At 40.7% G+C, this 24,229-nt stretch overlaps 1 protein-coding gene and 1 non-coding gene across 3 annotated transcripts; both read left to right on the top strand.

The window, feature by feature from the left end:
* Positions 1 to 597: 597 nt before the first annotated feature.
* On the top strand, positions 598 to 23,814 carry ZCCHC8 (zinc finger CCHC-type containing 8). 2 transcript variants are annotated; one of them, XM_065889704.1, is made up of 15 exons: positions 598 to 812; positions 1,990 to 2,032; positions 4,601 to 4,675; positions 6,247 to 6,352; positions 7,564 to 7,638; positions 9,899 to 10,002; positions 10,122 to 10,187; positions 10,757 to 10,817; positions 11,295 to 11,437; positions 11,727 to 11,869; positions 14,784 to 14,905; positions 16,235 to 16,321; positions 16,590 to 16,707; positions 22,209 to 23,101; positions 23,317 to 23,814. In XM_065889704.1, exons 1-14 carry the CDS (start codon positions 614 to 616, stop codon positions 22,985 to 22,987), a joined length of 2,121 nt encoding a protein of 706 aa, XP_065745776.1. In that variant the 5' UTR covers positions 598 to 613; the 3' UTR covers positions 22,988 to 23,101; positions 23,317 to 23,814. The 2 variants fall into 2 exon arrangements, with proteins under 2 accessions (XP_065745776.1, XP_065745777.1); XM_065889705.1 differs by lacking the exons at positions 9,899 to 10,002; positions 10,122 to 10,187; positions 10,757 to 10,817; positions 23,317 to 23,814 and having other exon boundaries at positions 614 to 812; positions 22,209 to 22,987.
* Positions 5,138 to 5,272, top strand: LOC136133382 (small nucleolar RNA SNORA9). The gene has a single exon (XR_010656525.1). It is a non-coding gene; the product is annotated as a small nucleolar RNA SNORA9 (small nucleolar RNA).
* Positions 23,815 to 24,229: the final 415 nt, after the last annotated feature.

Below are 24,229 nucleotides of genomic sequence, written 5' to 3'. Positions count from 1 at the left end.
TAGAACTCGGTAAATAAATGTTAATGAATGAGTGATTGAAGGAGAGAAATCACCAAAAGCTGCAACAGACAAATCTAAAATAATCTAAGGTCAAGCTAGTTCTTCATGACAAAGTGAAACAAGCCCAGTAAACTAAAGTAGCTTCTCCAAGATCACAACGGTAGTCTGTGGCAAAACTGGAGTTCCTTATTCACCAGGATCTGTGATAAGCCGTACATCGTGCTCTGATTTTTTGCAGCCTTAAATGCGTAAGAGACAACTCATATTGTTGTAACACGATCTGATGTAGTTTGGCTTTCTTCACATTAAAAAGGATCAATCCCAGTATGCAATGCAAACAATGAGTTAACAGTCGATTAGAAACCCATATCCAGCATGCCTTGCTCCCGAGCAACCTCAGAAGTGGGTATAAGAGACACCATTGCATTCTGGGAGTTGTAGTCTCACAGGACTGGCCCGCCTATTATGCAGCTTCAGCGGCCTACGTTTGGAGGAAACCGTACTGGGTGGCTTAGGGCGGCCGGAGCCCTAGAGAGCGGTGCCGCCCAACAACCTTTGCCTTCGACCGGGGGGGCCAGCTCCGCCTCTTCTCGTATCTTTCCCATAGCCCAAAATGGCGGCGGAGGTGGATTTTGGCGACCTAGAGCTGTTCGAGGCGTTTGACCACCTAGAGGAGTCGACTCCGAAGCCAGTTCACACCCTCTTCAAGGACGACGACGGCGACGAGGAGGACGAGAATGGGGTCGGCGACGCAGAGCTGCGGGAGCGGCTTCGGCAGTACGAGGAAACCATCGAGCAGCTCCGCGCCGAGAATATCCTTCCCGCTCGCTGGGCCCTGTCACTGGGGAGTGTGGTGTGTGCCGTCCCCGGGAGGGTGCGGGCGGAAATTCCACGAGGCTGAGAATCGCGGGTTCGGGTTGCATAAGCCGTCCCCGAGGCCTCGGCGCAGACATCTCCCCTTCTGGGATCCGTATCCTGGACCTTATTCACTCCTCCCGCTCCCCAATCTGGGGCAGGTTTTTAGCGTTATTCCGGACTCCTTCAACTGTTCAGTTGTAGACTCTTCACTTCTCTTCCCCTATTTGGAGTCATCCGATCTCCTTTTTTGGAGCCAAGCTAAAGTTGTTGCAGTCAAGCTGTAGTTATATGTTAGGAGATACCGGATGCTTAGACCTAGGCGCAGATGTGTCTTTAGGGCGGGGCAAAAGTTAGTGGTGCTAGGATGTGCAGTTGGGGGCGTTAAGGAGTCGAGGCATGCAGAGAGAAATGGTTAATTGCTCGATGAACTTCGGGGATTCATTTTAAAGTTCTTCCACTTTGAAGTCGCTTCCGTGGTTAAGGGCCATTGCAAACCCCTAGGGAAAACGCGCAAATAAGTTTCCGTTTGCCTTTAGTTACATGTTTACAACCTTTCTAGAAGAAGTGTTACTATGTTTATTTCCATTCTTAGAGAATTTTTGGTATTTTTTTGTTTGTAATATACATGCAAGTAATTTTGGCTCAGGTAGTTTTTCTAGTGTAAAAACCCCTGAAAGTGGTTGGTAAATCATCTTTTAAGGTTTTCGAAGTCATTTTTTCATAATGCCGTTTTCCTCGACATTTTTTTATGAAAAATTTCAAAATACAGAAAATTTGAAAGGATTTTACAGTGAACATTCATAGATTCCATCCTAGATTCTTCAGGTCTTACCAGTCTGTTACGCTGCATAACGTTTTTGGTTTGGTCTGTTAGTCTCTTTGAACCACGTGCCCCTGCCTTAGAAATACCATGTTGGAAGGGATGAAAACTCTATTTTAGTTTTTAGATCCAGATACCTAGCCCTGCAACAAAACAGGAGGTCAGTAAGTGTGTCATCCTCAAAATATTTGTCTTTTAACGTTTATAACATATGTTTATAACATTGACACCAAAAATGAGGTTAGTAGTTGAATTTTATGATCTTCGTATTTCTATTTAATGAGGGCTTATACTCCTTAACAAGTAATAACATCAAGAACTTAAAAGAAAATTGAACATTCTGACCCGACCAAGGTATGAGATCTTGAATTTGCACCATAATGTCCTTTATTTTTTATCCTGACATTAATATTTAATCACAGGGTTTTTTTTTTTTTGCAAAAAGGGTGTTTAGGATTTTTGTACCATTTTTTTTTTTTTTTGTACCATTTTGTACTCAAGAAATCATCGTAATGATCTTTTATTTTTAACTTGTGAGGGTAAAATTTGAATTCTCACAACTGTGTTAAACTTTGAAAACTGACTTATTGGATGAAAATATGTGTGAAACACAATTCAGAAGTTTTTGATTTAATGTTCAGAACAGGCAAGTTATCAACCTAGCTGTTGCTATTCAGTGAACATTTCTGGTAAGTTAGAATTCAGATTACAGTATTAATCTAGCTGAAGATTTATTTATACAATTAAAATGTGTTCATAAATAGAAATAATGCAAGATGCAGCATTTTAGAAGAAGAGATGGTAGTTGCTTTTGAAAAAAGTACAGTGAGTAAATTTGCATTCAGGCATCTGATTTTAATAGAAGATTAAATGTTGATATTTTGTAATTAAATTTATTCAGTAGTCACTAAATTAAAATATTTCCTAAAGTACAAATTTATTACACAGAATGGTATGTTAAGGCTTTCAGAATATGGGGTACACTGATGCAGTTTCACATGGAATTTTTTGTCCCTGGTACCGGCTGAATTAACTGGCTACACTGGTGACTAAAACTTTAAAATTTTAGCATTTAACATATTTAGAATTTAGACATATTTCAGAATATGTCTAAAGAATAACTTCTCTATGCCCTACTTTCCTTCCTCTATGTGAGCACACTTTGTAGATCTACACTTATTTTTGGTTAGGTAGTAAATATATTGAATGTAACTAGGATTCTTAAAAAAAAAATCACAATTTTTATATATGTAAAAATATTTAGACAAGCATATGCTTTGTAATAGAGTTGTTCATTTAAACATTAAATATTTATAAGGGGGTTATAATCACCTGAATTCAAATGATTACAGCATCATAGGCTTTGCCAATTTATAAGAAGCAAGCATTAGTATCCTGAAAAAGGAAAAAATATATATATATATATTTTTTAATTGGTGCCCTCCACATTGTCAGACTGACAAAGCTTTCTACAGAACACCAAGGAAGAAAAAAAATAAAATTATTTAGATAAAACTGTACCCTACATCTCTTGATTTAACCCTTATTTTTGGAACTTTCATGATCAGAAGTGTCTCTTCTTTTTATCCAGTAAACATTGTGGGCGTTTTTTTTGTTTGTTTGTTTGTTTTCTGTTTTTTCTTTATATGATGAAAATTTTCAAACGTACAGAAAGTGGAAAGAATAGTACAGTTAATACCCATATTTTCATCACTTAGATTTAACAGTATTTTGCCATATTTCCTTCTTCTAATTCCATATACATATTTTACCCCAAATATTTCAGCATGTATTTTTTTTTCTAAAGACTTTCATGTTACCACAACACCATGATCACGCCTAATAACTGGCGCGATTTCCTTAATAACATTCTCAACCAGATTCAGATTTCCCCAATTGAATGTCTTTATTGCTGATTTCTCAAACTGAACTCCAGTCAAGGGTCATGCAATTGCATGTAGTTTTTAGAAACATGATGTATTTTTTAAAACTGAAGTTTGTGCAAATTGAAGCAAGTTTCTGGGTGTCTTCATATTTAATTTTATTTCTCTACTTGATGCGGGCAATTCCACATACAGATTGATTTATTTCACGTGCTGTACAGGTAGAGGGATTTGAGGCAGGTGTGGAGGAATCAGATTCAGCTGCTCCCAGGTTACCAAAGGGATATATAGCAGATTTCCAGGCTGCAGTCTAGTTCTGTTTTTTGCAGTATTTCAAAGTCAAATTCAGGAATGAGATACTTTTTACATCTCTACTTTAAAATTTTGGATTTGAGCTACTTAGTGCAGTGTGCTCTGCCCTCCAGAAAGAGTCTACCCATTTATTTATAAAGTGTTTCAATTTCCCATATATTTCTAAGCCAAATTCACTGATTCTTTCAGAAATATATTCTTGTAACCTGCTTTATTCAATTCCTCCCTTCCCTCAATTTGTAAACAAAGAGCCATTGGGTAAAGAAGCTTTTCAGTTGAAAGATTAACTGTAGTTTTTAATTTTTTTTGCGGTACACGGGCCTCTGACCGCTGCGGCCTCTCCCGTTGCGGAGCAACAGGCTCCGGATGCACAGGCTCAGTGGCCATGGCTCATGGGTGCAGCCGCTCCGCGGCACGTGGGATCTTCCCGGACTGGGGCACGAACCCGTGTCCCCTGCATCGGCAGGCGGACTCTCAACCACTGCGCCACCAGGGAAGCCCAGTTTTTAATTTTTTTATGAAATATTTCTTAAAATATGTAATGTAAAAGATACCCCTAAAAACTGTTAAAGTGGGTAAAACTGGAGTTCTTTGTGGTTCTTGATCTTATTTGTAAAATATTCTATGATCTTTGGTACTTAAGAATTATAAAGATTCAGTGTTTATATAAACATATGCAAGTTTTACTTTAATGTCTTCTAAGAATATGTTTTAACTTCTGTTTTAGTGGAATATTGGTGAACAATACTAAATTAGATGGACCTTTATTTCAGATTCTATTTATGAACAATGTTATTTCAAAGTAAGTAATTTTCCCTTTCCTAATATTATGAGCTGATGTATTTATGATACAATGTCTTCTATAAATATGCTGTTCTCATTTTTACTTTATATACCATCTTTATTCTTTTACTTAAAATTTATGGAATCATGATAAGAGTGAGGACATTAGAGTCATATAAACCTGAATTTGAAGCTGGACTCCTCTACGTTCTATATCTGTGAACCTGGACAGGTCACTGACCCTCTCTGCATATCAGTTTCATCACTGGAAAACAGGACACTAATAGTAACTACCTCTTAAGTAGCTAAATGAGCACCTGTAAGAGCCCAATAAATAGCCTCAAATAAAAGTCACCGCTACCACCATAAATAATCTTAACCATTTCTCTGCCACAATCAGGGACCTAAGTTTTCCCTGTTGGCTATCTTCAAAGCTTACCCACGTGATTTTTTTTTTCTTTTTAATAGCAAAACTAGACCTTTGCAAGCCTTCCAGCATGCTTGGGTCTAGGATGACTCAGTGCATTCCTGCAGTGCTTGCTAGAATGTTCTGACATGGTTTGAGGCCTTGACCTGTCCCTCCCTCAGAGCATGGTCATAGACATTTCAGACACCTGCTTGCCCCCTTCGGTGTCACTTAATCATACTGTTATCTTAGGCGCCGGGCAAGGTAAAGGGACCGTACATAGGGCGTTACCTGTGTGGCAGGTCCATTGGCTACTTCAGCTCAGCAGAAGCAGAACCTGAGGCTCTGGGAGGGTGGAGCAGCCTGTGGTGAGCACAGGCGCAGCACGGTGCTGGGCACGTGGGGCTCCAGCGCCGCCGTCACCGTCCGAATCGGCCTCTAACTCAAGCCCTTGGCAGTCTTAATGTCTGCACTGCTCACCCGGCGTTGTGCCTGCAGAAATCTTACAATGTCAGAGCTAACGGGACCTGATGGATCAAGTCTGTAAATAGGAGGTTGGCTCTTTTGGCCCCTCCTGAACCGAGCACTGAAGAATATTTGATGAACGAGGTTCTTGACCTGGAAAGCTGGAGAAAATAGACCTCAGCCATTTTTCTTGCGTTGCATTTGGTCTTTTTTTCTCCAGTGTAATATTTACATAGGTGTTTCCTTATATGTGCAGAGGGGGTGTCTGGGAGGAGGATGTGGGATAGCTGAATGCACTGATTATCTCTGTGTTGCAGAAATAAGGGGCTGAGAGACAGGGTAGGAAGGGAGCTTTTCATTATGTAACTCACCCTTTTAGTTCTTTTGAATTTTGAACCATTTACATGTATTATATATTGAAAAATTAAGTATGTAAAATTTATAAATAAAATCCATTTAGTCTTTGCATAAGTATTTGCCAGCTGTTACAGCCTAGGCACTGTGTTAGGTTATTGTAATCATTTTATTAACTTGACAGCAATGTATATATTTTTCCTAAGGAATAGATTCCTGAGTGTTACAAAGAGTCAGTGATTTGATAAACTCTGAAAAACAAAATAACAAAATTTACACATGACATCTTCTAAAAATGCATAAAACTCAATCAAGTCAATGTTTTACTCTGTCTGGGTTCTGACCATTTTGTCCTCTTTATGCAGGCAATATCATCAAGAAATAGAGGAATTTGTATCAAATTTAGTAAAAAGATTTGAGGAACAGCAGAAAAATGATGTGGAAAAGACTTCCTTTAATCTTTTGCCCCAGGTATTTCAAACTTAAGAGACTTTAAGATTAGTAGGTTATGCTTTTCGCTGCCAGTTGTTAAGCTCCAGGGATCCTCTTGAATCAAAACCAGAATGACTGTTGAGATTGACTCTTCACCTCCCATCCTGCAAGCCAGGCTTCCTTCTCCACAGTCTGACCAGCGCAGCCACAGGGTTTTCTTTTGGATCACGGGTGTTTTTCTCAGGGATTCATATTCACACCTGGCTGCACTCAAAACTGAAGCCTTTTTATTTTCCATTCCCTGACTTGGACACGTGGTTTGGGGAAGAAAATTAATTTTAGGTCAGAAAAAAAAATCTCTTGTCTCTGGGGTTTATAAAAGATGGATTCTTTTTATCTAAAATGAACAGGTTCATATGTTATCCTTTCTTTCCCTTCTACTTGTTTTAAAAATCAACAGCATGCCCAAAGAAATCTGAGAGATTCCACTCTGAATATTAGGGCATGAGTTTACCTTAAGAAAATCAGAATTATGATTTCTGGGCTCTTTTTTTTAATTAAAAATTAAGGTAAGTAGGTCTCTCAAATAAGGATCTTTAGCTGTTTATCCTCAGAGGTTGGAGAATGGAGTATTCTAATTAATTAAATTTTTTGTTTATCACCTTTAGTTTTCACCTATCAGATATAATTTTTAAAGATTCACAGAACAAAATACATTTAACAATGAAAACCATACTGAAAAAAAAAACCCAAAACATATTGAGTATTATTTAATATTTGATTCAGGAAACACTTCAGAATTTTGTAGTGGCTTGAGGTCTGTAAGGGTTGTAATACAGTATTGACCAGTAATATCAAGTTATATATTATTTTAATCTTTGATTATCTGATTTCAAGGTAAAGTCTGTCTTGTCAGTTTAAGTGTTGAAAGTTCCATAATTAATATTTGTTAACACAAAGGTCATAGTGTAAAAATAATTTTAAAAAAGTTGTAGTGTATGTTAATGCTCCAGAAGATAGTATCTTTTATATATCTTTTTAACTTTCCCACTTGGGAGATTTCTTTCATAAACGTTCCTACCTAGCTTAACTTCTCAACTCACCCTAATTATGACAACAATGAATTCAAAATTTTATATACCTTAATGGTATGTATTAGAAAATAAAGTGTGTTCAGATGGCTAATACTTGAAATTGAAAGTTGTTAAAAATTGGTTACCTTTTGTAACATGTATTTCTCTTTGTGTTAGCCTTCCAGTGTTATGCTAGAAGAGGACCATAAAGTAGAAGAATCCAGTGCTGTCAACAATAAGGAAGCTTTTAGTGTAAGTTTGGACATTTAAGTTTTGAATTCTGCAGATGTGTTTCCTATCCTATGTCCATTGGGTGACATTTAAATGATAAAGTGGTATAGGCATATGTCGTCAGACGATCACACATTCTTTCATTAAATTTGTTTTAAACAACAGTGTAGGCTTCAGCCTCTAACTACCACAGTTTGCTTTTTAATAACTATTTCATTGTGGCCTGGGGGCACAATATATATACTTTGGAGGACTTTATTTTTCTCTTGACTATCCTCTCTGTTCATCTTCTTTCCTTTCTTTCTTTTTCTTTTTTTAATAGATTGGGTTTTTTTTAGAGCAGCTTTATGTTCACTGAAAAATGGAGTGGAAGGTACAGAGATTTGCCATGTATCCTCTGCCCCCAGACATTCATAGCCTCCCCCACTATCCACAGCCCCTACCAGGTGGTACATTTGTTACAATTGATGGAACTACATTGACACATCATTATCACCCAGAGTCCATGGTTTACATTAAGGTTCATTCTTGGTGGTGTACATTCTGTGAATTCGCACAGATTTATAATGATATGCATCTACCATGAGACTGTCATACAGAGTAGTTTCACTGCCCTAAAAATTATCTTTATTCCACCTATTCATCCCTCTCTCCCACCTCTACGCATTTTTAAGAACTTGGATGAAGATATAGAAAGCATGCTTGTGGAACTTAGAGATGGGTGAAGCTGAGAGGGATATATAGCTAATATAACAGGTGGCAGATAGGAAGTGTTAAATGTGGACAGACTACAATAGTGGGTGAAAAACAGAAGACGATTTACAGGGATGAACCTACATTTAGCCCTTTCAGTACCTATGCAAAATTCAGCAGTGTCAGTGCAGTGTAGTGGTGTGATTTTGCAACTTAAAAATTTTTAAAGAAGATGGTGTAATCCTGGATTCCATTAAAGGAAGACTAGTTTTCATGTTCATGGAGTATTGTGTCCCATTGATGTACCACAATTTAGACTAAATTAATAAGTGCAAAATCCCCCATTTCCAGGCAGGTGCCACTTTAAATCCCAGAACCTTAGAGTTTAAAAGGGAAATGAAGTTATCTAATTCAAATTCAGGAATCTTTCTTTAAAGTGCCCTTAGAGCATTTTGCTCTTTTTTTGAGTCTTTCCAGTAACTTGGAATTCACTTTTTTAAAAAATGAGACAAACCACTTCATTCTTCACACCTGTGATAGAAATTTCCACTCTCTAAAAGTGGAGCTGATATGTGCTTCTTGGACTCAATCCAATCCCTGGTCCTAGTTCTTCCACTTGACATTTATAGGGTGATCTAAAACGATACCTTTGCAAATATCAGCCTTTATCACATTTGTAGAGATGTGTACATACCTTGTAAATCTTTTCAGTAAGATCTGTGGGCTCTTCATCATCCCAGCACCCTCATGTCTTTAAAATTGTGGAAAACTGAAAATAGATTGGATATAGATGATTTTAAGGTGTTAGTAATTTTCTTAAGCATGACAGTGGTATTGTGATTTGTAGAATGTTCTTATTCTTAGAAGGCTCATACTGAAGTATTTAGTGGTGCAGTGTCATGAATAGAGTCTGTAGCTGGTTATGTGTGGAAGCTAGAACCTGGGAAGGAAGTTATTGTATTAATCTCGAGCTGGAGAAAATAGTGACTTAGACTAAGATGATAGTGGTGTTGACTTACTTTTTAAAAATGGCTCAGTAAAAAGTGTGTGTGTGTGTGTGTGTGTGTGTGTGTAGAGATGTGCACACAAAAATGTCAGTTAACAATTGTTGAATCTAGATGGAGGGTACATGGGTGTTCCTTGTACCATTTTTTTCAACTTTTCTGTAGGAAATTGTTCCCAAAAGTTGGAAGGAAAGGAAAAGAGTGATTGGGAGGAAAGGAAGTGGAAACAATGACTATATAGACAACTGTCTGAGGATCTTGCTGCAAAAGGAAGCAAAGAAATGGGAAATTGGAGGGAATATAAGAGTTGTTGAAAAGTTTTTGTTTTTTAAGTCTGGAGAAAGTGCAACTGATGGTAGTGATCCAACAGGAAAAATTCAGTGATCTAGGCAACAGAGGGGAATTCAGTGATGGAGATCTTATTTATGCATCAGAATGTGGCTCCTTTAACTAGGGAGTTGATTATTATTTCTAACAATTTCATCCAGAAATAAATTGTTAAAACAATTAATCATAGTCTTACATTATTTAATGTCTTTTTTTTTCTGCTTAAATAGCAATATTTTTTGACTTGTTTTCTGCAGGTTGTAGGAAGTGTCCTGTATTTTACTAATTTTTGCCTTGATAAATTGGGGCAACCGCTACTAAATGAAAACCCTCAGCTTACGGAAGGATGGGAAATACCCAAGTATCCTACATAGTGAATGAAGATCTTTATGCATCTTGCCATTAAGTTCACCTTTAAAAAAAAAAAAAAACCAAATTTTGCAGACTATGATAACTATTCCTTAATAAAACTCACTAAAGGTACCAGCAAGTCTTCAGCCACATTGTTTCTCTAGAAGGGCAAGAAATACAAGTAAAGGCAAAAAGGTTTGTGTGGGGAGTTGCTTTTGTTTTCTTCTTCTTTTTTAACCAAAACCATGAACTCTTTTAGCTTGAAAAGTTAATATTCTTTATTGCTAGATTACGATAAACAAACAGATTAAACTAGAATTTCAATATATAGACATGTTAAATGTTTAAGTCAGTTATATTGGAATTCATTGGTTCACTCCTGATGTGCCTGGGTGGGTGGAAAGGTATAATTACTGCTGTCAGTTTGATTGCTGTCTTATAACCATCTACCCCTTTCCAAGTTACCTAAAGGAAAATATGATAATCTGTTTGCCTTGGTTCTTCTATTATTAGCCACTGACAAAACTCAGAGGTAACAGATCAGTCGGGAACACAAGGGTTCTTGGTTAAAAGACTTGGTCAAAAGTACTGTTTGTTTAAATCACTAAGCACAAGAAGTGAAAGTGTACTCATTTTTGCAGATAATAATTGGCGATCTACATGCTTTCTTGTCTCTGATACACGTTGCTGTCATACAGAATTTTGTTGATTTGCTTTTATATTTCTATTTACATTATGAAAATCTTTGTTTTTTGACCAAATAGGCCAAAGCCTCACTGTTTCAATTGTGGTTCTGAAGAGCATCAAATGAAAGATTGCCCAATGGTAAATTTTTCTCATATAAAAAAAAATCTTTGAACCAGAGCTTTCTAATGTTTTCAATACATCTGTGGCATTGTGTGATGTGAAGAAACTTCCTGTCTTTCCCATAGTCCTTGATTTTGAAATCTTTCCAAATTTATATGTAAGTTTTAAAGATAATAGATTTTTAAAAAAATAATAATTTATTACAGTACTCTGTATTTGAGATGAATAAAACATTATGAGGGTTCATTTTTAGACAACTTATTTTCAAAACTTTCTTTTATGTTATGATAGTACCAAGGTAATATGAAATTAAGGGGCTGCTTCTCTTCTTTGCTTATTTTCCTAAAGTATCCACTCTCTTTTATACCTGTCCCTTATGCATTAAAACTGAAATAATCTGTGTGCTTGACCTAGAAAAAGTGCTTATATTTATTTAATTTCTGAAATATTTCTAAACTGCTCGATACCATTCTTTCCAAACACATTACAATTTAGCCTCGGAATGCTGCTCGAATAAGTGAGAAGAGAAAAGAGTATATGGATGCCTGTGGTGAGACAAGCAGTCAGAATTTTCAGCAGCGATACCATGCAGAAGAAGTAGAAGAAAGATTTGGAAGATTCAAGCCAGGAGTTATTAGGTACCTCTGTCATTTTACCATAGAATGTCATTTCTGCTTCCCTATTATTTGGAACGTTCTGTGGATCTTCAGGGTAATAATCAAGATATAAGTGTTCTCTAGCAAGGCTCTATATAATGTACATCAATCAATCCAAAAAGATTTATTGGAATTTTAACTATGTGTTTGATAGGCACTGTGCCACAGGCGTGTAATATAAGACACAGAAGAGTTTTAAAATATCAGACCAGTATGTATTTTCATCCAAACAAGAATACAGTATTTTTCTTCCTCTTTTATTTTTACTCAGTGAGGAACTTCAGGATGCGCTGGGTGTGACGGACAAGAGTCTTCCACCTTTTATATATCGAATGCGCCAGCTAGGATACCCACCAGGCTGGCTCAAAGAGGCCGAACTAGAGACCTCAGGGCTTGCACTCTATGATGGAAAAGGTATAGTATGTTCAGTTAGATAAGTCAGCTTAAGTGTTCTATCTTTTTCTTTTTTAATTAAAGAATCACAGTAAAATAGGGTGGGAATGGCTGGCTTATTTAGTGTGTGCTGAGTTAACTAAAAAATATCTTGATGGTGTTTCCCTTGTTTTACAAGGAAGGAGCTAAAACTTCAGTGAGAGTTACCAGATGGTTATCTGGACTTGCCCAGTGACTACCTAGCAAGGTATTGGTTCTCCAGCTAGACCTCATAAGCTCTTGCCTTTCTCAGTAATGGTAACAGAAATATATCCATCTCTGCCAGGAGACCTATAAAAATTAGAATAAATAAACCCTCCTATGATCTAGAACTTCTCTTAGGTACCTCCTCTAGAAAAATATTCACACATGCACACAAGGAAATGTATGTATATAAAGATACTTTTTAACATTGACTATGATAGTGAAAAATTAAAAACAACATTAAGGCCCTAAAGGAGAATGGCTAAGTAAACCGTGGTAGATCTGGGGGGTGGAATCCCTGCAGTATTTTTAAAAATGGAGTAAATCCATGGAGCTAATGTGGCAAAATCCCTATGCAATACTGAGTTTAAAAGGCAAGTTTCTGGATGACTTAATATTATGATACCATTGATCTTAAATTAAAAAAAAAAACCCACACGGATGAAACAATGCTCTATATTTTCTATGAGGAGTTATGTTTGTAAAAGATATTTTTGAAAGATCTTAACCAAGAACCACCTAGGTTTCAGGGTTTGGACTCATAGAGGCCTTCCCTGACCACTTTATTTAAAGGTATCTCTCCCGGGCTTCCCTGGTGGCGCAGTGGTTGAGAGTCCGCCTGCCGATGCAGGGGACGCGGGTTCGTGCCCCGGTCCGGGAAGATCCCACATGCCGTGGAGCGGCTGGGCCCATGAGCCATGGCCGCTGAGCCTGCGCGGCCGGAACCTGTGCTCCGCAACGGGAGAGGCCACAACAGTGAGAGGCCCGCGTACCGCAAAAATAAATAAATAAATAAATAAATAGATGTGTCTCTCCCATGTTTACCCACCTGTTCTGCCAGTCTTTATCACTTCACCCTGTTTGTTTTCTTCATGCCCTGTCACAATTTGTATCTATTTATTTATCATGTAGCACAGTGCCTGGCATCTGGTGGATAGTAAATAACTTTTTATATAAAAATTTTTAAAGTCCTAACCAATATACAGCAAACTCAACAGTGGTTATCCCTGAGAACGAAAACAGGATTGGGCTTAAGATTTTAGTATTATCTCTAATGCTGTACATTTTTTTAAAATGAGAGTGTTTCTAGATATTACTTAGGTAATTAAAAATAAAAATAAAAAATTTAGAGACTTCCCCGGCAGTCCAGTGGTTAAGACTCTGCACTTCCACTGCAGTGGGTGCAGATTCGATCCCTGGTCAGGGAACTAAGATCCCACATGCCGCACAGCACAGCCAAAATAAATAAATAAATTAATTAAATAAAAGCTAAATAAAAAATTTACCAACCCCCCCACCTCAAGTGGTACCAAAGAATATTTAGCACAGCCTTTTTTTTTTTTAATTTTATTTAAATTTTATTTTTGGCTGCGTTGGGTCTTTGTTGCTGTGTGCGGGCTTTCTCTAGTTGTGGCGAGCAGGGGCTACTCTTTGTTGCAGTGCGCGGGCTTCTCATTGCGATGGCTTCTCTTGTTGCGGAGCACAGGCTCTAGGCACGCAGGCTTCAGTAGTTGTGGCTCGCAGTCTCAGCAGTTGTGGCTCGCGGGCTCTAGAGCACAGGCTCAGTAGTTGTGGTGCACGGGCTTAGTTGCTCTGCAGCATGTGGGATCTTCCCAGACCAGGGCTCAAACCCTTGTCCCCTGCACTGGCAGGTGGATTCTTAACCACTGTGCCACCAGGGAAGCCCCAGCACAGCCTTTTAATATATCCCCAAGTCATGCTGACATTCAAATTATCATTGCCCCTGCCGCTCTGTAGGTGCTTGCATTTCTGTTTTTTTTCTCTCTCTCTCTCTCTTTCTCTTTCTCTCTTTATTTGTTTGAATAGAGATTCTTTGGACAAAAGATTGTAGATCATTGAGAGCCTCTTAAATCTCTTTTAATCTGTAAGTTCCCTTTCTTGTTTTTAACAAAACTCTGTATTTTGTCCTTTTGAGTTTTCAAGGTTTTGCTGGTGCATCCCCATGGTGTTATTTTAGCATGTTTCTCTGTCCCTCTGTTTCCTGTGAATTGTAGTGGAATCAGTCATTGGTGAACATTGCCTATATCTATCTGTTAATGACGGGTGACACACTGGTTATATTCTTATTCTTTCATTACTTGGTTTCTTATCCTGAAAACTTATATAAAGACAAACTTCTCGTCAACTGTTTGTTTTCCTTAGATATATAGACAAGGCAAAATAAAATGTTCGATTTATTTAGTACTTTTCAAAATAATGAAGTGGTTCCTAAGTATCCTTCAAAAACTATTCTCATCTGTAAAGTGGTTTTAATAGTATGTACCTCTTAGTGTTGTTATGAAGATTAAGCGAATGAATACTTGTAAACTGTTTCAAGCACTATCTGAAAAGGAAACACTAGCTCATACACAGTGACCATTATATAAATGTTTATTAAATAAAGAATTGGAATAGAGGGTTAGGCAAATCAAAGACCAGTGCAAAACAGACTTTTCAAATAACTCATGGAAGAACTAAAGTTTCCAAGATTTTAAATGTTTATTTTTATCAAAATAATATGTCCATGTTGTTTAAAAATTCTAATCTAATGGTTCAGACAAATTATAATTAAAGCTATTCTCGGAATAATTCTGTGGTCATGGATCTAAGCACTTTCCAGGTCTGCTTTTGGTCTGGAGAGGGATTTATGTGGGCATCTAGCAATATTAAGCGTTTTGATGGTCTGTAATAGATGGTGCTGATGGAGAAACAGAAGCTGGAGAAGTACAACAAAATAAAAGTGTCACTTACGATCTCTCGAAGTTGGTAAACTATCCAGGTTTTAATATATCTACTCCCAGAGGAATTCCAGATGTAAGTGTGTTGGTTTTTTATTCTTCTGGGATGTGACATTATTTATGTAGATTGTTCAAAATGTTAGCTTATGTAGCAGTTACTGTTCCATAAAGAAGTAAATGTGTTGCTTTTGTGTTTAATTTTTTAATTTCCTTTATGTTGATTAGAATATTAAGTGAAATCTTGAATTCATCAGAAAAAAAGCCCACAGTTTTTTCCAATTTTATGCCCTAAGAAAAGGAGCTAAAATAGAATGGTGAGATTCTATAAATCTAAAACTATTCTAAAATTAAAAGATTATTTTTTTTAAATATGGGATGGTTTGAAGCAGTGCTATAAGTTTTACAGAATTAATTGGGAAGTAAATTTCTGCCTTTAATAAATCTAAGTATTACTATAACTTTTTCCTACTCTTCCCTCTTCACCCCCTCCCCAAAGTAAAATTTCTCCTATACAAGAAAGGTTTGCTACACTTAATCTTTTCCAACTTTCATCTTACGTTTCAGGCTTTAACACCTAACTACAGTAGTGGTGATGGTGGTGGTGGTATTTTAATAAAAATGCATTCTAGGTGTTCTTAGGGACTGAGCTTCAGAGAAACAGCCAAAGGTCTGAACTTACAGTCTAGTGAACAGATACGAAGACGTGTGTAATTAATCAAGGGCTGAGTTGCATGTACAGACCATCAGTCCCTCTGGAAGTGGGTCCAAGTACCAGCCCACATCAGAATCTCCTTGGGGTGTGCATTAGAAATGTACATTCTTGAGCACCGCCCCTGCCCCCCCTTAGACTTAACTTAGTCCCTGGAATCTATAGGTTTCACAAGAGCCCAAAGTGATTTCTATTGAGAACCACTGTTGAATGTGTTACTGGCCATAAGAGAGAAACAAGTGATGTTGAACCTTCAAGATTATTGCTCAGTTTGGAAAGGGAAAGAACAGAAGACAGAAAAATCAGCATGAGTGAGCGAGTTAGGAGAAGGGAACAGTTAACAGTCCTGTGAACAGCGCTGGTGCGTCAGGAGTGGGGCGGGAGCCAGCCAGGCCGAATGAGAGTCTGCGTCATTAATGCCTGTAACTTCTTCTTGTAGTAGGTAGAACCTTTTTGGGCCAAGCGATTTTGTCAAGTAGTCTTTTAGTGTTCAGTCCTGATCATTTTGCAGGCAGAGTTGGTTTTTTTTTCCCCTTCAATGCTCCATTATTTTCATTAATTTCCCCAAAAAGGAAAAGTCACATATGAAGCAGAAATGTAATTTGAGACCTCCACTTTACCTCCTGTCAGCAGACTATTCAAAGCATGACGTTTTCCAAATACGTACTTATTTTTCTCTTCTCTTTTCATCATTAGGAATGGAGGATGTTTGGTTCCATACCAATGCAGGCATGTCAGCAGAAAGACGTGTTTGCCAATTACCTAACTTCTAACTTCCAAGCGGTAAATAGATTTTCAGAGTGTGGTTTATAAAAATGTATCACGTCTATCTGAGGAATTTTGTAACTCATTAGGCATCTTATTGCCTTTTCTCGCTTTGGATAGAAAGCACTCTGTGTTTTCTGATGAATCCAAAGGAGAAAGGTAACTGCCTTCTCCAGTTACCTGGACTTAGCTCCAGATTGGTTTTCTACATCATATTTAAGTGAAGGGTTGGGGTTCAATTCTTTGTGGACCCGCCTGACTTGTGTTCAGTTTGGTTCTCCGTTAGCCGAGCGTCAGGTCCAACAGCAAGAGGTCTTCGTCTCTGCCCAGGCCTAGTAGCCCAAAGAAGCAGAAGAAGGAAGGCAGCTTGGCAGCCTCGCCCGCCGACATGGAGCTTGACTCGGGTAGGTTTCATCCCGTGGTTTTGATTTCTTTAGAAAGTAGGGGGCTTCCCTGGTGGTGCAGTGGTTGAGAGTCCACCTGCCGATGCAGGGGACACGGGTTCGTGCCCCGGTCTGGGAAGATCCCACATGCCGCGGAGCGGCTGGGCCCGTGAGCCATGGCCGCTGAGCCTGCGCGTCTGGAGCCTGTGCTCCGCAATGGGAGAGGCCACAGCAGTGAGAGGCCTGCGTACCACAAAAAAAAAAAAAAAAAAGAAAGTAGGGTGAATTTGTACGCTCCTGAGTTCCATAAGAAAGAGGAAGCTGTTTATGAGCACGAACTTTTCTTTTATACTCGGATATCAGAGCATCTCCACTCTTGCTGATCAAAGCTTGGTGTGAGAGCCAGCTGGGCAGCCGACTGGGTACCTGAGCTAGACAGACCTACCCACCCAGTCCCAGTGGTTCTGGACCTGGACCGGCCCCTCTGGTGGGCAGTGCTTTGAGACAAGCAGTGGAACATGCTCCCCTTTGGCAGCTCCCGAGATGAAGAAGGGCAGAGCTAAGTCAAGCTTTCTCAGTTACTCTTCCCTAGTGTATAAATCCACTAAGTCCCTCCTCCCTCCAGGAAAGAGAGACCAGGGGGAAAGTCCGTCCTCTCAGAAACCCAGGAGGGAACAAAGGCCTTGCCCTCTGATACTCCCCCAGCCTTTTGTTCTCTGAACCCTCTGGCTTTACCGTGGGACCTGCGGTCAAGCAGGGTTGTGACGGTCCTTTTCAGCAGAGCAGTACTTATCAGGACAGTCATGCTTCCACCTTTCTGAGTCCCCGCTTACCCCACTACCAACCACCACTCCTTTGGGCTTCCCCTTGGGACTACTGATGAGTAGTTTAGATTTTGCCCCCAGAAGGCTCTGGAATGGATCAGAGTTTTGTGTTAATTGGATAAACTCCAAGTCCACTCTGAACCTAAGATGAAAACTCAACCCTTGTTCTGTTTCCCGTCACAAACCACGCCCCTCTACTCTGGTCCCATGTAGCGTGTCGGATGTTCTGGAAGTGAAATGAAATGGCAACATTAGGGTAAAATGCACACGGATGCTCTAGTAATAAGAGGCCAGCAATGTAAATTGCCTCAAATTTGAATGGAGACCTCCCCACCCCGAGTACCCATTTTCAGATTCCCGGGGAGATTTTATTTTACTTTATTTTTTTGGCCATGCCACACGGCACGCGGGATCTTAGTTCCCCGACCAGATGTTGAACGTGTGCCCCCTGCAGTGGAAGCATGGAGTCCTAACCACTGGACTGCCGGGAAGCCGCACCCAGGGAGAATTTAAAGGTTGCAGATTAAATCACCTTAAATCCCCAAATTGAATTATTTTGCACTAGCAACTTCAAAGTCCAAAATTAAAGCCTCCAAACCATTTTCCCCAATTTTTTATTCTGCTTGTTCTTACCACAGGAGTCTTGATACCTGAGTAAAGTTCACAACCTGGACGTTTAGCACCTACAGCCTTACTTCAATATCTAGTCTCACGTTTAACAAGGCCAAAGAGTTCATAGGAAACAGAATTACAGCCTTTGCCACATACCTATGAAATTTTGAAAGCAAGCAATTCCCCAAAACCCAAAAGCAGTTGTCCCAGACAATTACATTCCCAGAGCCCAGCACTTCCCAGTGTTATCAAAGGCCACAGCCAAGATTTCTGAGTAAGGGCAAAGACCTTGGTTTCTCTCTCTCTCTTAGTGCCAGTCATCTGACTCCACCACCTGGGAACTTAGGTTGGAAGAAACTTCCCCATAAGAAGATAATTTTGGTTTTAGGCACTTAGAGTACCTCTGAGGAAAAGACACCGAGCTTGGTATTTTGAACCATTTGGGATGTAGTTGCTTTCTCTTGAGGTCTGGGAATGTGAGGTGGTGGCAGTCCGTAACTAGGTCCACACACTACGTGCAGGCACTTTCAGCCCTGTGCTGGGAGCTGCTGCTTCTGTTTCTTGTGAGGGAATTTCTGAGGCCTAGGAAACCTTCCTCTTAAGGGAAGTTTCTCTCTGTTTGTCTGTCTGTCTCTTTCTTTCTCTTTCATATATAATTAACCAATCAAGAGCCAGCCTGAGCCCATGTGATGAAGTGAGACTCAAGAATACAAGTTTAGGGGCTTCCCTGGTGGTGCAGTGGTTGGGAGTCCACCTGCCGATGCAGGGGACACGGGTTTGTGCCCCGGTCCAGGAGGATCCCACGTGCCGCGGAGCGGCTGTGCCCGTGAGCCATGGCCGCTGAGCCTGCGCATCTGGAGCCTGTGCTCCGCAACAGGAGAGGCCGCAACAGTGAGAGGCCCGCGTACCGCAAAAAAAAAAAAAAAAAAAAAAAAATCCAAGTTTAGTGCCTCCACATTCCTTCTGTGGCTCTCAGTCCACAGTGGAATTTGGGACAGAAGATCTAGTGCTAGCTTTTGCCTAACTCACCCTGGGATAAACGGTTTAATTAGAACCTCTTTAGTTCTCGGTAAGACAGACAGAACCTTTCCAGAACAAAGATTATTTACCCCAGGTGCCTAAAAGGCCTGAAATGCCTTCTTTCCACACTATATATCTGGTCTCTGCCTCGGCCACACTTCCTGAGGACTAAGCTGGGCCCCTACCCTGAAGCCTGTGCCTTAGTTCGCTAGATCCCCCTCACCCTGCAGTCTGCAAGTGAATTATTTCGTCAGTTGTGCCTGCTTCCGAGCCTCTGCTGCCATCCGCTGAGGCTTCTGCCTGCCCGCACACATTTGGTAAGTGTAGTTCAAGGTCCCAGACCACCTGCTAAAGGCTCCTCTGGTCGCAGCCATCAGCAGAGGCAACTGGTTTTGTTTACAAGCGCCTGCCTCTGTGCAGAAGCTTAGGTAAGCCTCTGCCTTTTTAGAAAGAGCAGCACCTCTAAAAGAAGCCACCATAACACGCACTCACCTGCTGGGGACAAAGAACCCCGTGACAAGAGCTTTCTTGCCCAAGCCGCAGCCTTAAAAGATGGGCCAGTGCCAGTGTCAGAACACTGACCACGTGTAAAGCTCAAGGCCTCGAGCCACGTGTCTTGACCTCCACGTGTCTTCCCACCCCCAGTCCATCCTTCTGTTTGTTAAAACCTGTTGTTTGCCATGTTCCCTCTCAGCACAATGAATGTCAGCGTCTTTGAGGGGGTGAATAGCAACCCCCTTCCCTACCCTTGTTCTGAACAACTTAAGTGATCATTCAGTGAGTAGTAACAGATCAAACTATCAAGGCCAGCTACAGGGCTGCTTCATGAAAGGGCCGAGAGCGTCTGCTAACTGAACTGGGTTGGCCTATGGGCACCCTGATAAATGGTCCTAAAGGCAGGCCCTTCCCACCCCAGAACCACCGCAAATCCCCCTGTCCCCAGCTTCTTCCTGCCCTGCAGGGGCAGAACTCTGTAAGCCATAGTAATTCGAGTGACTTTTGTCGGCAGCTCATTCCCAAGAAGAAGAAACAGTGAGTCAGTGTAATTGCCATTTTCCTGTGGAAAATTTTATTAGCAAATCATGTGTTATAAGTGAAATGGATTCCATATTGCAAACCTGTGGGTAGAGTGATTCAGCTTGGAACTGTGAAGTATAACTACCTGAACATCCTGTTCCCATTTAGCTTTCTTACGTTAATAGTGTTTATTGTGATATTTGGTGCAAAATGAAACTTGGGTTAAACTGTTTAGTTATGTTTTATTCTTAAAAGCACAAAATACATACGTTGTCAAGTAGTTCACTAGCTTTGCCATCCCTTCTCCCTGCCCGCTGCTCCTCTGTGCTCTCTGCTGTAGCCGGCAGCACCCGTGCTGTCGCAGCTCCCGAGACTGAGAGATGCCATTCATCTGCAGCCGCATCCACCCGTAATCGTGGCTTTCGTTTCTAGCCAGTTACCGAAATCTAAACACTGTCTCAGAAATTGCCTCTTCGTTCAGGCTTTTTTCTCTCACCTGATTGCTCTTGGCGCCCTTATAACTGATTTTTTTTTTTAATCCTTCCTTTCAGCTTTTTTATCCATTCTTTGCTCTTCCGATTGAGTTAACGTCTTAAACTCTGAGTGACAGTGTATTACCCTCCTCACAGATCTTATTGCCTATACAATAAAGTTCAGGCTGGTTTTGCATAGGCTTTATGATTCTGTGTTATGCAGTTGACTTTTCCAAAGTTTTTAAACACATAGTGTGTTTCAGACTCCTCTGCTAGACCCCGAGGCCAGGAAGATGAATAAGACACAGCTGCTACCATTAGTTACGGCCCTCTGTCGCCTAGGATTGCAGATGTGTAAACATCATTTTAATATAAATGTGGTGGCCTGTAGTGATACATACAGAGGTTAGTATCACAGAGCTGGTTACCAACCGTAATAGTGGCACCAAGGAAAAACTGAGCAGCCGTGCTGGATAAAGTCATAGCCTCTTCCCAAGAATGACTTCGAGCTGTATCATGAGGGATGAATTCCGAGATTTACCAGGGCCATGAGAAGGGTTAGGGCGTTTGAGACAGTGAGAAATGCAAATACAGAAGCACGAAGCATCACGGCACGTTGGTCCAACAACAGTGTGACAGCTGGAGTCTTTTAAACCAGGCAGTAAGAAATGACATGGTGGAAGTAGGCAAATTCTTGGTTGTGAGAGCCTCTAAGGCCCAGAGGAGATCGGACTTCTTCCTGCAGGTGATGGGAAGGCCCTAAAGAGTTTCTCATGAGATGGAAGTGTTATTAGGACCAGATTTGTGTTTTAGAAAGACTGATAGTTTGGAGGATGAATATAAGGAAGAAGCGTCCAGAGGCAGGAAGGACTCATATTCCTGACAAACGGTAGTGACCCCAAATAACGCAGCGCCTGTGACAGGCTGCAGGAAATGGTGGGCCCCAGAGAGCCAAGGACCTGGCGTGGGCAGAAGGAAAGGAGGAGGACTGTCTGATGACGAGCAGGTTTCAGTTTTGGAGACTTCAGCAAGATGCCACCGGTGGTGCTATTAGCGAGCTTAGCAAATAGGGGAAGAGTGTGACTAGGGAAAGATCCTCTGTTTTGGACAGGTCAGATCTGTTGTGTCTGTGGGACCTACAGGTAGTGAAGACCAGTGACCAGTTGGCTGTATGAACCCACAGTTCAGGCGAGCAGTCTAGACTGAGGGTACAGAATTGGGAGATAAGCCAGGGACCCTCCCGCCCTGCCAGCTCCACTTCATATCCTTCTGCCTCCACCCACTCTGGAGTCTAGGCAGCTGAAGTGCCAGCCCAGTTTCCTACTGTGTTAAAGTTTTCCCTCGGTTAAAGTTCCCGGCGCCAGAGATCCTGACCTTTCCCCCTGCAGATGTTCTTTTCAGGTGGATTGAGGACATTAAGTGATGGTCATGGTATCTGAGGATCCAGTTTTCCCCTCTTGAGCCAGTAATTTTGGCCAGTGAACCTCTGGATTCACCTGAGTTCAAATAATAAGTGTTCGTAAAACCAAATAAATGCTATATGACAACTCAGAGTTTCTCAACGTCCTCATTTCAGATGCAGAGGTCCCGCACGGGTCCCCGAGCAGTGAAACTTTTCAGTTTCAGCCCCCGCTGCCCCCTGGCACTCCTCCGCTCCCCCGGAGCACCCCTCCACCCATCTTCACGCCTCCGCTGCCCAAGGGCACCCCGCCACTCACTCCCAGTGACTCACCCCAGACCAGAACGGCATCTGTGACTATGGACGAGGACGCACTGACTCTGGAGGAACTTGAAGAACAGCAGAGGCGGATCTGGGCGGCCCTCGAGCAGGCCGAGAGCGTACACAGTGATTCTGATATTCCTGTTGACACACCTTTAACCGGGAATTCGGTTGCCTCTTCACCTTGCCCGAATGAGCCTGACCTCCCTGTCCCAGAGGGAAAAACATCTGAAAAGCAGATGTCAGATGAGGCTGAGGTACCAGACACCAGTACAGAGAAGTCGGAAGTTGAACAAACCTCGAGTCCAGATTCTGAGGCTGCCTTGCCTGGCCAGAAAGAAGAGGAAGAGCCGGCTCAGGTAGACTCTAAAGGTGCTCTTGACAGCGGCAGGGTCGAGTCAGACTGTGAGGTCAAGAATGGAGGCAGCAGCCCGAAGCTCCTTCAGGCGGACGCCAGTCCTGGAACAGCCACTAAAATCCATAGCCCTGTCCCTGACATGAGCAAGTTTGCAACCGGAATAACGCCATTTGAATTCGAGAACATGGCGGAATCTACTGGAATGTACCTCAGGATAAGAAACTTGTTAAAGAACTCGCCCCGAAACCAGCAAAAAAACAAGAAGGCTTCTGAATAAACTGCTTTTGACATAGCACCAAGAGCTATTTAATTATAACTGTGCATTCTGGTAATTAGTACTAAGTGGACAGGTAAAATTATTTTCCTGTTTGTCCCTCCCATGTTAAAAGAAGTCTATCTAGGGCTCCCCTGGTGGCACAGTGGTTGAGAGTCCGCCTGCCGATGCAGGGGACGCGGGTTCGTGCCCCGGTCCGGGAAGGTCCCACATGCCGCGGAGCGGCTGGGCCTGTGAGCCATGGCCACTGAGCCTGCGCGGCCGGAGCCTGTGCTCCACAACGGGAGAGGCCACAACAGTGAGAGAGGCCCGCATACCGAAAAAAAAAAAAGTCTATCTAAGGCTTAACTGTGATCTGAAGTCAGGCCTCTTTTAAAGAACAGAAAGACTGAGCTTGCTGGTTTACTATATTTTATTCTTGCTGATAAAACCTTGGGGGGTGGGACGTAGGGAGGAGCTGGTTTAGAGATGGTCTGTTAAGGTTTATACTGTTTTTGGATTGTGTCTGTCAAGAGTGATGATTTTTATCTGTCTTTTGTACATTGTTTTCCCTTTCTACATTTTGCTAATTATCCTGTAAGTAAGTTTAATATATCACTTTTTAAAAGAAAACATTCTAACCATTTAAAGTTCATATTTCAACTGTGTGAACCAAATGAGAAAAATCAGGGATGAGCAGCTTTATCCCATTTCGGGTATTTTTGTAAGTGATTTACATGCATCAGTTTTAATAACACTTTTACTTTTTGTAACTTCATTCTTCATATAAGCTTGCTATACAGGTATGTTCATCTTTGTGTACAAAGGTTTAATAAATTAGCTTTCATATACATAATCTGAGACTTTGAATACAAAAAAATGATTCACAGTTAAATAAGTATATACAACCTTGTAAGTTTGGAAGTAAATTTTGTGGTTGCAAAAATTAGTGGCAGCAAAGAAATTACAAGTTTGGGTATTTTCGGTGGATTTCAGCCTTAAATATAGAAACAGCAGGACCTTTTAAAGTAATCATTTTGAAAAAGATAAATGGAGGGCAGCTAGCCTTTGTACAAAAATAATTTTCTAGATTTGAATCCTATGATAATTGTTAAAAACAAAAAGTAGACATAAAAAAATTGTGTTTAATTGTCAGATATATCAGATAGAGCTGAAACTATGTTTTTTGTCTTTATGTGGAATGCCATTACATCTTTATACTCAAGTCCATGAAAATAAACATTTAGATGATCTTGAATGATTCCT

This window comes from Phocoena phocoena, chromosome 13, assembly GCF_963924675.1.
Source record: "Phocoena phocoena chromosome 13, mPhoPho1.1, whole genome shotgun sequence".
Taxonomy (NCBI): domain Eukaryota; kingdom Metazoa; phylum Chordata; class Mammalia; order Artiodactyla; family Phocoenidae; genus Phocoena; species Phocoena phocoena.
This window is presented reverse-complemented; position numbering and strand designations above follow the sequence as displayed.

Bases quoted from the DNA above. Each gene is read 5' to 3' on its own strand.
- ZCCHC8 (XM_065889704.1), top strand. From the start codon at position 614: ATGGCGGCGGAGGTGGATTTTGGCGACCTAGAGCTGTTCGAGGCGTTT. The intron at 6,353-7,563 runs GTATTTCAAACT...TCTTTGTGTTAG, and splicing joins CCTTTAATCTTTTGCCCCAG to CCTTCCAGTGTTATGCTAGA. The intron at 16,708-22,208 runs GTAGGTTTCATC...TCCTCATTTCAG, and splicing joins CGACATGGAGCTTGACTCGG to ATGCAGAGGTCCCGCACGGG.